The sequence below is a fragment of the Lichenostomus cassidix genome, chromosome Z, assembly GCF_008360975.1.
Source record: "Lichenostomus cassidix isolate B80296 chromosome Z, HeHo_3.0, whole genome shotgun sequence".
Taxonomy (NCBI): domain Eukaryota; kingdom Metazoa; phylum Chordata; class Aves; order Passeriformes; family Meliphagidae; genus Lichenostomus; species Lichenostomus cassidix.
In genome coordinates, this window is record NC_139511.1 from 43,490,689 (window position 1) to 43,510,682 (window position 19,994).

Genomic DNA, 19,994 nt, shown 5'->3' on the forward strand with positions numbered 1-19,994 from the left:
GAGAGAGGAGAACAGACTCTCAAGGTCTTGCCTCCTCTGTCAGATCACAGCAAAATCCTTTCCACACATCCACTGGAATGTTCCCTGAATGCTCTTTGAAAGATTAGTAATCAGCCCGTAATCTTCCTAATTCTTGCTGCAAAGACACCTACAGTCAAATGGATAGAAACTAGAGCTGCCTGAGAACTGCTGCAGGCTTCTCAGAGGATTAGTACTTATCAGTTCTTGTTCATATTCCTTCAGAAGTGATGGATTTGATTTTGTTTATTTTTTTACGAATTGAAAACTGTAGGAGGAATTAACAATTTAGATTTAATGCTTACCTTTCAAGTGAGAAGAGGAGGAATTATTAAATATTATTAAAGCCAGCTGGGGTGGGGCTTTGAGATGTCCTTTCTGACTATTATTACAATGACTTTAGTAAATGCACTGCAGAAGCTTGTAAAGACCAACCAAAACTCAGTAATGGCTTTGCCATTCACAGGGCTTGTATTGAGACTGCAGTAGCAATTTCCATGTCTTAGCTACCTCAGTCAGCAATGATTTGATGTAGTTACCTCTACCACAATTATTTTAGTATACATCTTTGGTCTGACTGGAGAAAGGCCGTTGATACATACAGCCCTAAATCTGCCCAAGAATATAAATGAGCTAAAGCACTTGGTGGGGAAGAAAGAATACAATAATATAAATGAAAACGATCACGAGTAATTTTGACAAAGTGGTACTGAACTAGACCTTGATCTTAAGCTTGCTGAGTACATTAACTGAACCTCTGACTCATCCAGCTACATCTTCCACACACAGAATAACTACCCATGACTAAAAATGCTGCACATTAGTGTGATTCCCCCCACCTAACTTTAGCAGTGCTGGTGCTTAGTTCCATTAACAGTATTTACAAGAACATAAGGGGTCATGATAAGTTTTTATTCTCTGTAGCTAGACCTGACAGTGCATAACTGCTTAGATATGTGGGTTCTACGGAATGGCATTACTGGTTCTCATCCAGATTTTATGTATTAGTTATCCTACTCATGTACTATGTGTACCACAGTACTCTGTTAAATAATAATAGTGGTTAAAAACTGGTTTTAAAATGGAGGTAATATGCTGCTCTAAGCTAAAGGATACCTCAAAGGGATTGCCTTTGGAGATGAAAAATAGAAAGGTAATCATGTCTTCAAAGGAGAATGAAAACTTGCAGAATAGTTCTTGTGAACAGTATAAAAAGAGGTTTCAGGTGGAGCTGACACGTGGGCAGATATGACTGTACTGTGAGTCAAATACAAAGCATGTATGAGCCTGTCTACTGCTTTTGCACGACTGGTATATTTCATATGCTTCAGTTCAATCCTGGGAAAACATTAATATCCAACAAGTTACCAGTGAAGAAACTCATTCAAGTGCAACATGAGTACGGGAGAAGAGTGTGTCTGTGGTACTCTAACAAAAAGGACTGAATTTTGCAAGAAAATGAACATGTTCATGTTAGGTTCCCCTGTCATTTTCACTTAGCTGAGCTAGGTAAAAATAGCAGATAAAGCAATGCAGTCTATTATTAAGATTAGTAGTAGGGACAGTTCAGTTGTTAGTCTACACTGAAATCCTGCACTTCTGCTTCTTAGACTGAAGGACCTGATGTATATCTAGACTGTATTCCCAAATATTACAAAAACTCTTAAGGCTGTATCTACCTCCTGGTTAGTTGAATCTGTTCTATTCTCTTTCTCTCTTAATGTCTCTCTGGCTCTAATAAAAGCTAGACTATCAAAACTATACGTATTTTTTAATAAGGACTGTGACAGAGAACTAACAAGTAGGAAGTGGGCATCATGCTACCTGCCCTTTAGTAGGCATTGACTTCAGCTGGCAGAATATGAAAAATGGTAGATTTTGAGCACAGAGCATGACGATACTGTGAACTAAACAGAGGACAAGGCGGGGTGGGAGACTCCAACAGCTCTCAGACAGCTGGTTGCTTCGTGAACTTTCTTTAAGAGCGACAGCCAGCCTGGTGATGAAGTCGTTCTTCCACAGAGCCTGGCCTCTGGGAGCTGAAGGACTGCAGGTGCAAGTTTCTCCCGGACATCAGATACTGAGTACCTGTAGCTGACAGCCAACATCGGACGGCCAGGTGTGCACGCAGTGCTACCCGAGGCCCCTCCGAACACGAGCACAGCCCGCTCCCTGCAGCAGCCGGCGGGGAGGCGCGGCACGTCTCGGCCGAGGCTGCTGGCGCCGGGCACAGAACACCAGTCCGGCGGCGCTGGTTCACGTGTGCTGAATCGGCCCGGGCTGCCGCTCAGGTAACCCGGGGACCGAGGGCACACGGCGGGAACGGCGGCGGGAAGCTTTGCGACAGGTCGGCCAGTGCAGCTTGTCACGGAGCCGCAGCGTGGCTGGAGGTGGGGCTGCAGGACGGAGGAAGGACAGGGGCCTCGGCGCGAGTTTGGGACGACGCTCCGCTCGCTCCGAGCCGTCCAGCCGCACCCTCGCACCGCCCCGGGGCCAGGCGGGATAGAGACATCCTGTGCCGCCCCGGCCCAAGGCAGACCGGGCGGCGCGGCGGGGGCGGGCGCCCAGGGCCAGCGGGGCGCGACCGGCGGGGGCGGGTCCTGCCATGCAAACGAGGGGGCGCGGCCGCGGAGCCGCGGGGCGGCCGGGCCGGCAGGAGGCGGGAGCGCGGCCCCTCACGGACCGGGCGGGAGCGGCGGGGCCGGGCCAGACCGGGCCGGGTCGGGTCGAGCGGGGGCGGCCGGGAAGGGTGGGGGGCGGCACCGCCGCTGGACTGAGAGAGGTGGACGGGGCGCGGCGGCTGCAGAGAGCTCTCGCGGCGGGCAGCGGAGACGGAACATGGCGAGCGTAGGAAACGGCACGGAGGAGAGCGGCGGCGGCGGCGAGGAGGTAAACGGAGGGCGACTGCCGAGGGGCTCCGGGCGAGCGGGCAGCGAGCGGCCGTCCCTGCCGGCGCGACGGCGGCCGGGGAGAGCCAGGCTGGGGCTCCGCTGCCCCGGCCGTCCCGGTCGCCCACCTGCTCCGTGGTGGCGCTGACAGGCGAACGCCCGGACAGGATAGCGGCAGGCCCGGCCGCCGGTGGGGCGAATTGCCGCCTGGAGTTGGGGAAAGTTGTCGCCGCAGCAGGGCCGCGGGCAGCCCCTGCCGTCATCCCTCGCCACCCTCTCCTTTGCTTTATTTATCTTTTTTTATTTTTCCTTTTTTCCATTTTTTTTTTCTTTAATTTTTCTCTAGCCCCAGCTCCTGCGCTGCTCCGTGCGAGCGTGCCGCGCCGCCGCTCCGGTGCGCGTCCCTCCCGGCGGCGGCGCGACCCCGCGCAGGGACAGGTGTGCGGGCAGCGGCCAGCCCCGTCTGCACAGCGGCCGAAAGAGGCCTCGCTGTCGGGGTGTCCGACGGGGCCCCGTGTGCCTGGGCTCTTCCACGGGCAGCTTCTCTGTCTGGGAAATAACAGTCGGTTAGATCTGTAGTTGATGTAACATGTGTCTATAATTTCGCCCTTGTTTTGTTAAAGGTCCTTCAAACAGCCCAAACACAAATCCCTAAAACTATCGCTTAAACTTGAAGATTTTCTTTGTTATCTTGTCAGTCTAGAAGAATACAGTAGCAGGATTCCTTGACAACACGGCTTGGAAACTGGTGATTGTAAAGAATTGTCCTAGATGAGCTTTTGAGAACGGTACTGACAAACTGATGCAGTTTTAACTGGAGCGTGCTTTTAAACACGGTAGATTGCAGTCCTGGCATGCGCTTGTGGGAATATTGACTTGATTTCTGACTGCACAGTCTCTTAGAATGAACGATTTTAGCGTTGTGTGCATCCAGCAGCTTCTTCAGGAAGATTTGCAAAGCGAATCTGCCCAAATTTTGCTGAAGACAGTTTATGAATGAGTACGTAATAGGCTGGGTTTTATTCAGTGCCCAGTGTCTCAGATGTGGCAGTGTTTCATACAACAGGGCAGCTGACTAATGTCTATGTAGGACTTGCTGTGCTGTGTAGTTTAGTGGAATTAGCTTGTTCTTGTTCATGGTTAGAAGATTGTGATGTTTATTAGCCTATATTTCGGAGCATACTATGAAGGTTTCTGCTTCCTAGGGTTATACGTGGCAGCAGTGAGGAGGATGTGAAATGCTTGAATCTCATTGTGTACTAGAGTGAATCACTGCAAAATCATAGTCATCTCTGTGAAGCTGAGATTTTTTTCAAAGTAGGGAGAAAAAAGTTATTTACTAGCTCTCGCTAAGCAATTCGTGATCGGAATTGTCAGAATTCATGGTTGTTAAAACAGATATTGAGCAACTTTGTTGTAGCCCAGCTTGTCTGTGTGAACAGTAGGAAAGAATATGCTTCACTGAGTTTGTTAAGTGTTAATGCTTTTTAGTGGAAAAGAAGCTGCCATGCAAAAAAATGGAACGGTAGACATAAAAGCACAGAAAAGAGGCATTATTTGACCGATACTCTGCAAAAAACGTACAGCTTTCTCAATGTAAAGCTAGAAGACCTCATGCTCTTTTTAGAGACTTGTGCTTGATTCTCTGGAGTCTGAAACAGACCTGTAGTGGTAATGGAGAGAGTACTTGGATTTTTCCTGGTGAGATGGCAGAGTTCAGGAGGGGAGAGCAGATGGCATCTTGATCTTGTGGAAGGTCACTGCTTTCTTAGCAGCAGTTGTCTAGATGACTGTAGACTATAGTGAACCTGTAGGCAAAACCAGTCTCTTTACTAAAAAGCTTGTTGTGATTTCATGCATGTGATAATTGTCTTAGCATTTTTTTGGTGTTTGCAGTGGCTATGGTGCTGGCGATCAGAGGTAGCAGAACACTATTATTAGCTTTTTTTTAAGAGCTGCATACATCTAAATAATATTGTTTACATGGAATGTGGCAGATGGGAGCTCTGCTTTCTGATTTAAGTGTACATATGAACATAGCTTTTCGCATAGAATTTTGCTTTGCAGTGACTTGTGAATACTTCACCCCTGAAGCTTTGAAGAGGAATATGTTAAGCTAAACCTTGAAGTTGTTTCCTGCTTAACAGGAGATAGACCAGCAAGAACCCTTCTTCTAAAGTCCAAGCATAAGGTACTAGGTAGCTGCCCCCTGCTGTAGTCTGTCCCTGAATAAAATTTGTGCCTTTCCTTATGCTTCTTGCAGCTCAAGGAAGTGCCAGATACCATGTTTATTTATTTATTTTTTTTTTCTGATTTATGTCTCATTGTCCTGCAGCTGTGGCTTTCCGGTGGGAACGGCGAGAAAATGGTATGAAGTGTAAATAAATCTCTGGATTTTTTTTTAAATCCAACTAATGCAAGTGTATTAGTCCATTGTTGTTTTTTTATTTAAAGGAAAAGAAACCCACCAAGAGGAACCAGAGACCTAAGAGTAAGAAACTGTGTAAATGAGATAGTGTTATGGTATGCCATCTGGAAAAACAAATGGTTGTTATAGTCAGGATTTTCCTGAGTGCAGTGTTGCTTCCCTGGTGTTGGAGTGTGTTTGTGGTCATTCTCTACTAGGAAGCAGTTTCCTGACTGCTAGGTGATTGAAGTGTCCATCTGTGGTGTGGTCAGTTGTGAACTCAGATCATGATATACCATCAACACTTAAACCACTGTAGGAAACTGAAGTCTTCCCCTAAAAGAAGTCATAATGGTATTCCTTTGGAATTCCTTTCCAGGTTGGAAATCTAGGACAAATACACTTAACATTAAGGGCGAAGTAGCATTTCCAGCCACTGGAGAGTCTTCAAGCAAAACTTCAATTCTTCTCCCCATCCACCCTCTTCCCATCCCCCCCCCACTGTCTAAAGATTACTTAAAATAGCGGGCCAGATCTGCTTCCCATTAAGTTCACTCTTTGCTGCCCTGGTTTTTCAAAGTCTTAAAGCCAGCTTAATTGGTTACTTGGGGATTCCTTATCAATTAAAAAAAATCAAACCCACAAACCCAACCTGGGTCTTTGTGCATGTGAGGATTGTGGCTAGACAGAAAGCATCTAGATGCTTCTTGATGATAAACCTAAAAGAATTTCTTGTTTGGCCAAAGGAAGCCAGACTAAGGATTATATGCAGATCTGAAGGTGATTTGGTGCCCTTGCTGTGGTTAACTAAGGCTTTGTCCTGACTTTGGCTGGGATAGAGTTAATTGGTGCAGTGCTGTGTTTTGGATTTAGCATGAGAATCCTGGTGATAACACACTGATTTCTAGTTGTTGCTAAGTAGTGCTTACCCTAAACCTAGGACTTTCTCAGTGTCTCATGTACTGCCAGCAACCAGGGGCATAAGAAACTGTGAGGGAGCACGGCAGAACAGGTGGACTGAGCTGCCCAAAGGTATACTCCATACCCTAGAACATCATGCCCAGTATATAAACTGGGGCGAGTTGGCTAGAAGAGGTCAAACAGGGCTGGGGGACAGTCTGGGTATTAGTCAGCAGGTGGTGAAAAGTTGTATTGTGCATCACTCTTTTCTCTACTATTATTGTGGTTATTATGATTATCCCTTTCTATACTATTATTATTATTATTATTATTATTACTATTATTATTATTATTTATTTTACTTTATTTCAATTAATAAACTGTCTTTACCTCAACCCGTGGATTTTACCTTTTCTTCCCCAATATTATTCCCATCCCACTGGCAAGGGGGGAGAGCAAATAAGTGGCTGTGTGATACTTGGTTGCTGACTGGTGTTAAACCCCAACAGTCTTTTTCTGCTGCCCAGTAGAGGAGGTATGATGAGTGCAGGTAGTGGCGTATCTGAGTAGAATGTGTTAGAACAAGTTTTTAAAAGCATTCATTGTATTAGTGAGATGGGAGGAATACAGAGATGCTGCTCCCTACTGTAAGGAGAACGTTTGTGCAGCCTAAGCTCAGCTAGAGTTAAAGATGGCCAGGACTGTCAGAACAGCGAAGAAAGGATTTTTCTTTGATCTGTCAGTAGCAAAAGGCAGCGCAGGAATAACGTTGGCTCATTACAGGATGAGGATGGTCACCTCACAAACAGGGATATAGACAAGGCGGAGATGTTTAATGCTTTCTTTGCCTCTCTCTTCAACATTGAAGATGCGCTAAGGGTGTTCAAGCACCCTGACCTGGAGAACCAGGGCTATGAGAATGATAAATTCTTAGCTGGATGCCTCAAAGTCTGTGGGGCGCGACAGAATTCATCCAAGAGTACTCAAAAGAGCTGGCTGATGTCATTCATTGCAAGATTGCTTTCAATGATTTTTGAATGGTCTTGGGAATCTGGAAAGGTGCCAGTTGATTGCAAGCTGTCTAACATTTTCCCAAGAGAAGGGACTACAGAGGTGATCCTGAAAACTCCAGGCTTCTCAGTCTCCCTTCAGTGACCCGTAAAAGTATGGAGAAGATTATTCTGAGAATTACTGAAAAACACCTGAAGGACAGTGCAGGTATCAGTCAGAGCCAGTATGGCTTCATGAGGGGAAAGTCCTACTCAGTACCCTCAGAGGGAAGAGAAGGTCTTTAAACCTGACAAGAAGGTGACAGGCTCCAACCCCAGTTGCAGGCACTGTAGCCAAAATAACCCTTACAGGTATCAGTCTCTCCTATAAACAAGAAGAAATGGACACAGCAATCAGCTCATAGTATGGGAAGGTGAAGGGTTATCCCAAGAGCAGGAAGAGACAGAAAAGAGAGAACAGTTCAATACCTATCCCCATGTGAGCTGTGGGATAAGTGGAGAGACTTCAGCCATCATCCAGATGATCACACTGTTACCTGCCTACTTTGCTGCTGGGATAGCAGAGCTAGTAGCCTGGAATTTTAGGGCAGCAATCTGGGATTGCTTTCTACAGAAGGGGGCATTATCAAGGTGATTAGGAAAAGGACAGAAGTCATCAGCCTCTGAAGGTGACTCTTGTCAACAGGGAAGGAAAGGTATCCCTTCAAGGGAGATGTTATATGTCACCCAGGCAAGTGGACCACCATGTCCAGTCAGTACCTGAGAGAATTAGCCATGCTAGAGATGATTTATTGGCCAGAACAATGTGTGGTTACCCACAGATCCAGGTAAGAACTAGTGCACGTGACCCATGGGGTGGTAGTTTGTGTGGAGCACACCATACACCATCATTGTGTGCCAATTTGTTGGTAGTGATGAGACAAAGCTGGGAGACAAAGAGGCAGTGATGGTGGGCAAAGTGCTTGAAAAGTGGGAAAAACTGTTCCAGAAGTTCCAGCAACAAAAAGAAGATAGATCCTACTCCCCATCTGTGTGACCCAGTATCTCTGCTATTAACAGTAAGTGTTCTTCTGCTCAAGAGAGAGGATGTAGAGGGTGGACACAGTGGGTTGCTCTGTGTTTTTACCTGAGGGATCATAGAGCGGACGTGACAAAGTGGCATAGAAAACCTGCCTTCAACTCTAGAGGCATTGGTACCTGAGTTTTAGGGAAAAAAAATCACGATTTTTTTTTTTCCAGGAAAGTTTCGCTTCCAGTCTCCAGTGAGCAGTTCCCCAGAGTGGAAGGGCTTATCTTATTCCCGATCCTATGGAAAGAAATTCTAATCTTGTTTTCTTTATATGAAGTAAATGGACAGTCCAGTGACCAGGAGTGGAGGGGCTCTGCTTCAGCCAAGTGGAGGCGAGGGACAACTAACTTCGTGAATGTGATGGCCTGGCATATCAGACCGGCAGGAGTAAAGGGTCCTAGCAGCCACCAGTGCACAGTCAAGCTATAAAGAGGCAGAACCCATTTGTACTTTTAGGGTGACAGGCGCATCCCAATAGTTGACTGTGTAGGAGGCTGAAGTGAGCCTGACTGGGAATGAGGGGCAAAAACATGTTACTGTGATGGCCCCAGATGTTCCATGCATCCTTGGCACAGGCTACCTCAGGAGAGAACATTTCCAGGGTGCAAAAGGGTACCAGGGGGCTTTTGGTGTTGCTGTCTAGCACCAGGAGAGACACCATGATTCTCATCCAGGAGCTGACTGCTTGACTCCAGAGCCAAGGAATGATCAGCAGGACTTGCTTACCCTCTGATAGCCCCATATGGGCAGTTAAGACTAATGGAGAGTGGAGACTGACAGTAGACTCTTGTGGCCTGAATGAAGTCATGCTACCTCGGAGTGCTGCTGTAGTGCACACGTTGGAACTTCAGTAAGAGCTGGAGTCAAAGGCAGCCAAGTGGCACCACAACTGATACTGCTAATGCATTTTTCTCAATCCCTTTGGCAGCAGAGTGTATGCCACAGTTCGCTTTCACTTGGGGAGCTGTCAGGTACACCTGGAACTGACTGCCCTGAGGTTGAAACAAAGCCCTGCTGGGGGGACAAGGGTGGGGGATGTGAGGTGTGGTGGGGTGAGAGAGCATCTGCGTGGTGTTTAGTTGCTGGCTTAGTTGTGGGTATAAGCCATGACAGGCTTGTATTAAGGACAGCTTGGCCAATTCATCTAATCTGTGCCTCATCTCTAAACTAAGCTATTAAGGAAAATTTAGGTAATGAAGGTCTTATGATGCATGTTGTACTCTCTTGAACTGCCCAAGCAGGGATAAACACGGTATAGGCTGGCTTTAGCAGCCTGGACAGTTTATCTTCAGAGCTAATTTCAAGTGAAACCAGCATCGTCTTTAACTCAAAAGCCGGTTAGTACTTGGTTTAAGTACTCAAGAGTTTCATCTACTGCTGCAGCAGCTGCTGCACTTCTGATGAAATAACTGGCCTGTAGTGTGCTTCTTTACATCACTAGCTTAATATAATAATGCACTTCAGAATAAATTATTAGAATTAATTAACTGTGCAGCACTGTCTGTTTTCCGTCTCATGTTTACACTGAGGATTCTTCACTAGTTTTGTTTGGTAATTTGAGCCTGGAAGAAGGCTCTCAGTGATGAGAGACAGCCGTAGCTGCATTTCCACAGAGACTTTAACAAACTGAAAGCAAGCTACTGTGGTGCCTTTTTCACCTTAAAAACTGAAGAATGTATTGGAAATATGGAGCTTGGAAGGGGTAGTGGGGATGCTTCCTCTCATGAAGGATAATTTTTTTTTTAGAAAATCCTCATCTGACTTGTATTGTTTTGTTTCCCTGAGAAGAAGACTTTGCTCAACTGAAGAATGTAAAATTTGCACTCCTCTTGTCTGCTTTTTCCAAAGTGGTGTGCTTTGGCACATGGCTCATCTGTTTTTCCTGGTTCAGTGTTTGTATTTCCTACTGTCAGAGCACATCTGCATCCAGGATTAGGCGCACGTTATTTCAGCAGCACAGACGAGACCATGGGAAAACTAAACGACTAGTAATTTCTTCTTTGTTAAATAAAATTAAGTTGCTGTCTCTCCTTCCAAAATTCTAGGGTTTTTAAGTTGAAATAAAACTTTTCTTTGCTTATGGGTGTACCTGTTGAGAGGTACTGTTTTTCCTTTTGGTTACCTATTCAGAGTAAGGACCTATATTCCAATTATATATTGCCTATGTTGTCCTGAGATTGCTTTTTTTTTTCCCCTGTGTTTTTCCATTTCTTATTTGGCTTCCTAGGGTCATGCATTTGAGTTCCTTGGTTGACTGACCAAATTTGAAAACTGGGTAGATAAAAAAACAAGTATTTTTTGATTTCCTGGAGGGAAAAAGGAGTAAGTAGTGTTCCAATTAAATTTTCTTATTTAATATTCACTGTGATTAACCTGTAATTTGTTTCTTCTCAGAGCAAGAGACAGAAGGTGCAGAAGATGTGGGAAAAGGTGGGGTTACTGTGGAAAGCACTATGTGCCTCTTAGGGAGGCAGAGCTGACATAAACTGGGAAGGCTATGTATCTATGAAGTGAATTTGAAAAGACAAGTAAATTTGCTTTTACTTCTCTTTTCTGAGGTTTGAGGGTTTTTTTGGGGTTTTTTTGTTTGTTTGTTTGTTTTTGGTTTTGTTTTTGGGTTTTTTTGGAGGAGTGGTGTTAGGTGGGGATACTGACTTGTATATGAATGGAAACCAGTGTAATGAGTTAGCTTTTTTCTTAAGATTTTGGGTAATCTTTGTGTATTGAACTGCTGCTATTCTGGTATGGGAAGTAGCATCCAGTGTCCTTTAATGTCTTTTCTTGGAGCAGTGGAAGTAAATTGTACAGTGTAAATTGTACAGTTGTCTTGATAATTGTAGCTAAAAGCTTGCCATTCACTGTAGAATCACAGAATGTTGTGGGTTGGAAGGGACATGAAAGATCATCTAGACTCAGCTCCCTCTCCCAGGGCAGGGACACCTCCCGCTAGACCAGGTTGCTTAAGGCCTTGTCCATCCTAGCCTTGAACACTACCAGAGTTGGGCCATCCACAAGTCTGGAAAGGCAGTTCTGTTTCTTCCACAACCTATATGGAAAGACAGTTCTCATGTTTCGTATATAAGCTTAAAGGGGAATGGATTGCTTTGTGTCGTTCCAGTCCATCTGTGTGAGAGTTATGACTTTGTGGAAGCATGTTTGGTTCTGCAAATGTTTATTCTTTTGCTGACAGACTGGCACCACTATGCTTGGGAAAACCTCCAGACCTGATGAGCTTGTTGAAACTGCTAGAAGTTGGTACCTTGGCTTGGATAAAGGTTCTTGTTGGGCCCCTCTCTTGGCAAAGAGGTTGTGTGTTGAAAGAGAAAAGGAACTTCGTTGCTTCTTGTCAGACCGTGTGTTACTTAGAAGCATGGACAAGGATGACTCAACAAAGGAGTAGGTGATAGGTGTGTCTGATCTTATGCCTTCTGTCTTGTTAAGTAAATCTATAGCTTGCCTAACCATAACCATTTGAAACTTTCATTGCTGTTGCAACTAGTATGGCTTTCTTTCCCGTGTGACACCAGCACAGGAGGTGGAGATAAGATCACAGTTGCCAGTTACAGGCTGGCAGAAATACAGGCCAGCACACCATGCCCATCTGGTGGGCAGTAATTTTAACACATGCTGTTTCTTTGGGATTAGCAGAAACAATATTACGGTAGAGGGAACAGAAAGGGTAGATCACTGCACTCATTTTGAAAAGGGAGCAAAACTGCAACTAAAAACTTGAGAATCAGTTCTGAGAGTTGGATGTATGCTGCTGTTGATGTGCCTTCTAACTAGACCCTGGGCATGGCCAAGACCTGTGTTCCATAGCTGGTCAAGTGTCTGCTTAAATAAAAAGAAATGTGAGAATTTGTGTGTGAGAGCTGAAAATTCCTTCTGCTTTTCTAAACCCTCTGAGGTTCAAAAAATCATATCTGCTAAGTCAACAGTAACTAAATATCACAGACCTGCGGATTTACGCCCAAACACCAAGTACTAATGGCAAAGTTTTCTTATCAAGCAAGTAAAGACTTGCCTTCATCTTATTCTGGAGTAAGGAAGTAATGCTGTTACCACATACTAAGGCAAGATAATCTAATAATCTAATATCTTAGTAGCAATAGTATTTTTTGTTATGATGCAGTGAGTGTATCATGTTTTTATTCCAGCTCTCTTATGCATTCACTTTGCAAAAAAGTTGTATATAAACTTTTGCAAGCCAGTGTTTGGGTGTGCAGCACTGCTTTGATTTCTTGTTTTCCCCAGAAGTCCACATCACACACACTGTTGCTTTCCAGAAATCCTCTTATTGGAGGGTGTATGAGGACAGTCTGTCATCCAAAGAGAGAGGGGGTTTCTGAAAAACCTGTTTCCAAAGGTAGTAATTTGTGTGTCTGGCACCTCTTGGCTGTACTGCTTCTTCTAAGAAGTGTAGTGTTGGGTAGGTGAGTAGGAATACTGGTAACTAGTAGTAGGTGGTCAGAGGAAAGAAAAAAATATTCTTACTAGCTTTAGTTGGATAAAGTGTGATTGTAGTGATTATAGAATACATCACACTGGCTTTTATTTTCACCAAGAAATAATGGACTAGGATGAAGATGTTTTATCTGGATTCTGTCCCTTAGGACTTCTGTTACCAAATCCAGTGGTGCAGCTAGTTAAACTCTGTGATTTCATGTCCATGTCATATTTTTTTCTGTTTGCTTCTTTGTATTTTTTTTCCTTTTCTGCAAACTCACTAAGTTTCCAGGGCTGGAAAATAGTTAATTTTTCTTTTTCTTTATTACTACATGTAGTAATTTATGGTTAAACGGCTACTCTAAGGTCCTGTGGCAAAACCTGAACTTGCCACTGGAAGTACAGAGAAGTAGAAATACCAGTAGGGAATTTGGTAAATCCACCTCTTTTTAGGTGAGTATCACGGTTTAAGCCTAGGTGACAGCCAAGAGCTACACAGCTGCCTGCTTACTCACTCACCAGTGGGACTGGGGAGCGAATCAGAAGGATAGAAGGCAGAGAACTAGTGGGTTGAAAGAAAGACAGTTTAATAGGGAAAGCAAAAGCTGTGCACAGAAGCATACCAAAACAAGGAATTAATTCACTGCTTCCTTTGGGCAGGCAGGTGTTCAGCCATCTCCAGGAGAGCAGCGCCCCATCACAAGGCCTTGGTTCTGTATAAGACTGGCTCAGCAATAACAAAAATGTCTCTATATTATCAGTCTGTGTTCAGCACAAAGCCAAACCACAGCCCTATACCAGCCACTGTGAAGAAAATTAACCCAGTCAAAATCAGCAGAGTGAGGCATCCTACACAGATTTTCAAGGTTCTTCTAGCTCATCTGACTAGAAGGAGCTGAAGATATATGCAAAAGCTGAAGTATTACACATTTTCTGTAAAACCCTCCCACTTTTATTTGGGGAGACTAATTTGTTACAAAACCAAGAAAACAACAAAATAACAACTTTGAGAAGAGTCATATATAATATGAGATATGAAGCTTAAGTTCTTTTTTACTTTTTTGTTAAATTGCAGCATAACTGTATTTTATGAAGTACAACCTTTTTGGCTTTTCCCAGAAGTAGTATTTACCAGAAGAAAAGTATTTTGCAAAGTAATTCTGTTAACTGCATTGAGGGAGAGCAGTGGTGTTTGAGACATTTTAACCTAAATAATATATTATTGTTAATACACTATAAAGATGTAATCTTGTGATGTTAATTTTTATGTTCCTTTTCAAGGGAAGTGTGAAAAGCTTAGGAGCTAAGCTTTGGACACAAAGCAGTCTACCTAAATTTAAGTGTATTACTTGGACCAGAGGAAGAACTTTAAGGTATGACTTGGTGGTTTAAGCATAATGCTAAAGAATATTTAAATCTGTGCCATGTCCAGATGGAGAATCTTAGCAGGAAAAATGTTTGCTGCTCTGGGAAATCCAGTTGAACATACCTGCCTGTGTAGTCCTACTTCACACCACTGAAGTAGCTGGCTCTGTTAAGGTGTTGTCTACCGAGTTTAAGCAAGTCTCCTTAAAATCTTGGGAAGGAGACATTCAGCAACAGGTCAGTGTCTGTCTTTTAATGTAATTTGGATTAAAGAGCCATATGTGGTTGTAGCTCTGGAAAAAGTGGGGTAGTTCATGGCCCTTCATGTCCAAAATGGTGTGCTTGGTTTGATGCTTTGCGAAAGTGCTGTGTCTTCTGCTAAATGCGGACTATGTAATTTCAAGTCATGCTGAAGGAATGGCCGAGGTTGTATAGTTAAGCTTCAGAGTGGATATATTTCCCAGCAAGTGACACCAAAAGAGTCTTAAGATCCAAGTAAAAAGAAAAATTACAGTAGATTGTTTAGAAATTAATTTTTCTTATTTGAATGGTGGGATTTTTAGCTGTTGAGTTCAATAAGGTACATTTTGGAGTGGAAGTGCAAACTAAATGCAGGTTTTCCCAGCTTTGTTCTTTTTTGTTAAGTGGAAACAAAAGTACAGAGTTATGCCAGCGTCACAAATTAAGTCCCAGGTAGGAGGGTCTTCCTGGAAATCATGCTCTGTATTGATTGTCTTCTGAAGTTCAGAGTTCCACCGTGGAAGACTCCTTCTAACTGCTTTCTGAATTAGTGCTTGTTGTGAGTTTGTACACTGCAGCAGTGAAAAAGTGTGCTTGTAGCTTTAAATACTAATGTGTTTGAGCGAAGAGGAGTATGTTCAGGTCTCTAAGGGAAAGTAGGCAAATACTGGATAGACTGTACAGCCCTGTGTCCCTGGTGCCTTGCGTTGGGGGTTTTGTTCTGAATTATCCAGGATGTTCACCTTATTGGCGTGTTGCTACAGGTAGCTGTGCATGGGCACAACAGAAGGAGTAGTAAAAAAATATAATGGTGACATGGAATTGAGGTTGCATAGTAGAAGTGGCTTATGTGCTTTCTGTGAATAGTTCAAGAGTTGCAACATGGGATGTAGTTTGTGATCTTGTATTAGCTACAAAAAGCAGCTTGTCTTGGCCACTGGGATTTGTACGGTTGCCTTGAATTCCTGTCAGCGTTTCTGTGCGTCTGTCCTTCCGGTGGAGCAGAGAAAGGAAGTCACCTGACATCCCTGAAAGAGCTGACATCCAGTGTTGTTAATACTTTGGCTTAGTTTCTTCTTATTTTCCAAATCGATGTAATGTGTTGCTTTGTGTTTGATGCTTGTGGAAGTCCTCTGGTGTTAGGAGGACAGGCGGAGTGCGAGGAGGGGAAGCTGAGGTTACATCTTTTGATGGCAAAGGATATAGAGCTTGCCTTCACAGTTGTCTCTGAAACATGCTCCTCTTGTACTTTGTACCTATTTGTTTTAGGTCTGGTCTTTGCTGTAAGGGAAATAAAGCAGCTTTATGGTGGGAAGGTAAACTCTATTAGATTTGTGGGTTGTATATTTGTAGATCATACCACAGCACATGGTCTCTTCAGTTTGCGTAGATGAGATTTGGTAGCTACTGAACTCAAATTTTAATAGTTGCAGAAATTAGCCTAAATGGTATCTTTCTTCAAGTAAAAAATACTCGCCCTTTGGTCGGTGTTTGCGTGGTCTGAGGAAGTAATTAAAAAATCCATGTGAAATTTCAAAAAATTTTGCAACAACTTTCACAAATTGATAAAAACTTTCTAGTATATAATGATTGTGGGCTATAGTTAGTGAAAATGGATAAGGATACCAGCAACAGGGAGAGATCAGCTCTGACATAAATAGTTTCTTGGCAACCTGGACAGATTGTCTGTTGGATACTTCTCTTTCCATAATGTAAAAGAAGTTCTCTGCACCTCATGTAATGTGTTTGGCTTTTTTGTGTTCTGTGTCTCTGGGTGCTGACGGAAGGAAAAAGCATGCAAAGGGAGGCTCAGTGCTTTAGATTGGACGATCGTGTGGTCATGTGGGATTTCCTTTGACACAGCATGAGTCATGACAGCCAGAGACACTCCTGTGGTGTGGGCTTGCTGTAGAGGAACCAGTGCTCTGACTGCTCATGGGTACCCAGGAGTAGAAGGAGGAGAAGGTAGTGTGTGTGCATGAACGGTTGCTGAGAGGCACTTGCACCCCAAACTTATATTTGTGGTAGAGTGGCCCTTTGGGTAGAAGGAGTGACAGATCTGGTGGCAACTGTTCATTTATCCTGTCCTTGTTATCACATGCCAGCTAGAACTTTCCAAGACTGTAAATTCCCCTTGATGTCAGTAAGCTGTATGGGGAGTGTGCGTGCTGGGGGGTGGAACTACACCTGTCTGTCAGTGTGTGTCAGATGTTACAACTTCTACATGGGAAACATGTGCTGCTTTCAGTGCACATGTGTAGTCAGTTTGGTGTCATCTCCTCTGGATCCTGCAGCTGTCCTGCAGTGCCTGAAGATACACCATGCTCTGCTCGGGGGTGGACTGGATGAAGAATTGAAGCTGGTAGTATTCACTGAAGAAGGAATCTGTAGACTCTCATGGACACTTGACACATTATGAAAATTTAAGGGGCGCATTACTAGGTTAACTATTATTTTATGTTAACGAAATTTTTGTGTTACTTGTAGGGTTTTTCTATTTCTTTTTCTTGGCAAGAATTATGATAACTTTGAATGAGATTGTGTTCCTTTTGTGTTTGCCTGTAAGTAGACCAGGAAGAACTAACACTTTAGCTTACTGGCTGGTTAAGTCAAGATCTGATTCTGCTTAGTGTAATTTAATGTGACACTTGGTCACATTAACTTACACTTGGTCTGAATGTGACACTATATTTCTGTGTTAGGTGTTCGTCTGACTTTTTTTTCTGGTGGAAAGAATGAACTCTCCAGAACACATGTATAAATCAGTTAATAATTAATTTTATACTAGTAATGAAGTTAAGTTACTACAACCTTGAAACAATGCTTTTCTGTTAGTGAAAATAAATAAAGTTGTTTCCAGAAGAAATGGAAGCTGGTGTTGCACATAGGGAACAAGCTGTGCTCTGGACAAAAGTCGTTGCTTTAATTGTGTATTACAGCCACTTTTAAGGCTAGATGATGTTGACTTCTAAAGCTTTCCTTTGTTACTGCAGTTAGTACTGCTAATGCATTAGAAAATATAGACACTTTGAAGTTCTGAAGTGAGAACAATTTTATCAAAAACAGGGTTGTTGGAATTACTGTTACTGCAGCAAGATCTTTTAAAGGAAATGAGCTAGTTAAGAAAAAACACTTAAATTGTTTTTCACTATAAAATAGAACCTTGTGATGCTAAATACACAGCAACTGTTGTTAAATTCTTCACAAATGAGTAACCAGCTGTATAGTCAAGACAGGGAAAGGGTAAAACCAAAGATGCTAACTTTTATGCCCCTTTCATCTTTCTTTTTTTATTAGTTCTAGGCAAAGATGACCTTTATTAGTTATAGGCAAATCATTTTTAATATGAGGTAAAACTGTTCTGTTCCCCAGCTTGGAGTCATTTCTGGAAAGTATTAATATCAGCAGTTGCAAGGTAGTGCATCTTCAATGGGACTTATTTAGGATTGTTGATTATATTGTAATTTGTAAGCATTCTGGAACACTGTCAAAATATCCCTCTAGGGGAGCTGTAATTTGCTTTTGTCTGGATAGGTCTGTATTAAGTGCATGGTGAACCATAATTAGAGTTTTTCTAGGTAGCTTTATATATCTATGGAAGCAGTAAGTATTAAGCATCTTTATATGAAATTGCTTAGTAAAATTCAGGAAAATGCAATTGGCTCTTCCTCTTCACTATCTATCTTTTACCCTTTTATCTCTACTGGAAAGTAGACTCCACTGTGTCTATTTCTTATGTTGATTCAAGACTGTCTCTTAATTTGTAGCTGTAGCTCGACTTTCACCATGTCTTTGATCCATTCTGATATGTGTGAGATATGTGTAACTAAAAACTCTGAGATTCTGCCTCATCAGTCACATCATGAACACTGAAATATGGGATGAAGGTGGGAAGGTTAGGTGAGACTGCTAAACAGACCTACCCTTGTGAGACAGGAGGAAGCATGATACTCCAGCTCCAAAAAGAGCAGCGTTGTCTGGCGTTAGTTAAATGGATGTTCTAACCATGCTTTTCTTTCCTCTTCACATAACTTTTTTTGTATTTGGTAGGTTGTTGACTCAAGAGAGGGCAAAAGATATCTTGGCTTCTTATGCATTGATACCCTGCGTCTTGAAGTGATATTTTGTTTTCAGCAAACTGTCTAGTGATCCTTTGACTAAACTGAGCTGAAGTTTCTGTGCATGTTACCCAGCCATGGAAAGTTAAAGTTGGTGAAAGATAGCCAGTTCTAAACTAGAATAGATGATAAGTAACTGCCTGTGAAATATTAACCTTGCCAGAATTGGTAAGACCAAGGTTTTTGATTTGAGTTGAAGTGTGGCTAGTGACTTTAAAGTCGCTCATGCCTTGACTGCATGCAAGCAAGTTAAGATAGAAACACTTGTTCTGTTTATGTTGCTCTACCTTCAGTTAGTGTCTGAAAGTATCCTCTGTTTGTGTCTCTGAAATCTCATTGTGTCTACCTCTTCTACTGAGTGAAAAATAGTAGCTGAATAGACTGATTTGGAAGCCGATAGAAATTTGCTAAAGGTTTATTTTTAACCTGTGTGACTGAAAGTAGGGAAGTCTTCACCAGATTTCTCTTTCAGCAGTAGTATCTCATCCATGTTTGCAACCAGTGTCCTGGAAAATACAGATGTACCTAGTACTTATTGGTTATGGTGTTGGAAGTATTAGGACTAAAAAGATGTTGCAGAGATCTTACCAACTTAATAGACATAAAAAATAGCATCGTAAATTCTTTTTTATTTCAGTGGATTTTTACACAAAATTATGCACTTTATGCAAATGTGAAATGACTAAATAATGATACTGAAGCTTTTACCCAAAACAAATGACCTTGGCACAAAGCTCTTGCAATAATTAGAGGCTTGTCTGGTGCAAGAAGAATTTATTTGATTGAATAATCTTTCATATGGCTGGGGAGGACAAACTTAGTGTTTTCCCCATGTGTTTTGAGAAGAATACTTACGTTACTCTCTATCTTTTCAGGCTCCTTAGCTGCCTTCACGTTCTTCTCAAGTCTCTCTTCTTAAAATAGGAAAAGGAAGATATATCCAGACAAACTGTCTGTTTGTATTTGCCTTTCAGTTTAGAATTGCTTGGTGATCACTTTTGTCTAATGAAGTTGACCAAGAATAGAGACATACGCAATGTTTGTATAGATTTTCAATTAGGAGTTTACTTTGGTGTAAATGTATTGGATGTTGAACTCCTATTTGAGTATGTGGTTTGTTTGTTCTTTTGCAGTTTGGTTTTTTTTTTTCCTGGTACCACTTTCAAACAAAGAGAAACTGCATAACACTCCTTTGGTCTTGGGGATAACCAGGTTTGCGTGAGACAGACAGGAAAGGTGATCCACTGGGAAGATCAAAGCTTTGTTGCAGCAGTCGAGTTCTATGCTACTACCCTATTCTTCTGCCTCTGAGAAGTGCTTTCTGTGCAGAAACAACTGCAGGTGAAATAGCAAGAAGGTGCCAGTGTAAACAGTAAGGAAAGCTGTCTTGGTGTTCAGCCACCTTTAACTGAAGCTGTATTCTTGCTTTTATGTGCACCATGTTGGATATGAATCTGAACATGAATAACTGTTGACAGCAGCTATTTGTATGTCAATTAAAGTGAAGTAGTCATGATGCTTTACTTGGTGAGT

General features: G+C 42.8%; 1 protein-coding gene across 1 annotated transcript in view; it reads left to right on the plus strand.

The window, feature by feature from the left end:
* The first annotated feature begins 2,724 nt into the window (after positions 1-2,724).
* The window catches only part of TTC39B (tetratricopeptide repeat domain 39B), a 79,311-nt gene continuing 62,041 nt past the window's right edge, over positions 2,725-19,994 (plus strand). The window contains exon 1 of the mRNA XM_085043653.1: positions 2,725-2,907. Within this exon, the coding sequence (XP_084899779.1) occupies positions 2,857-2,907 (51 nt within the window). The 5' untranslated portion in view covers positions 2,725-2,856. The remainder of the gene's footprint in view (positions 2,908-19,994) is intronic.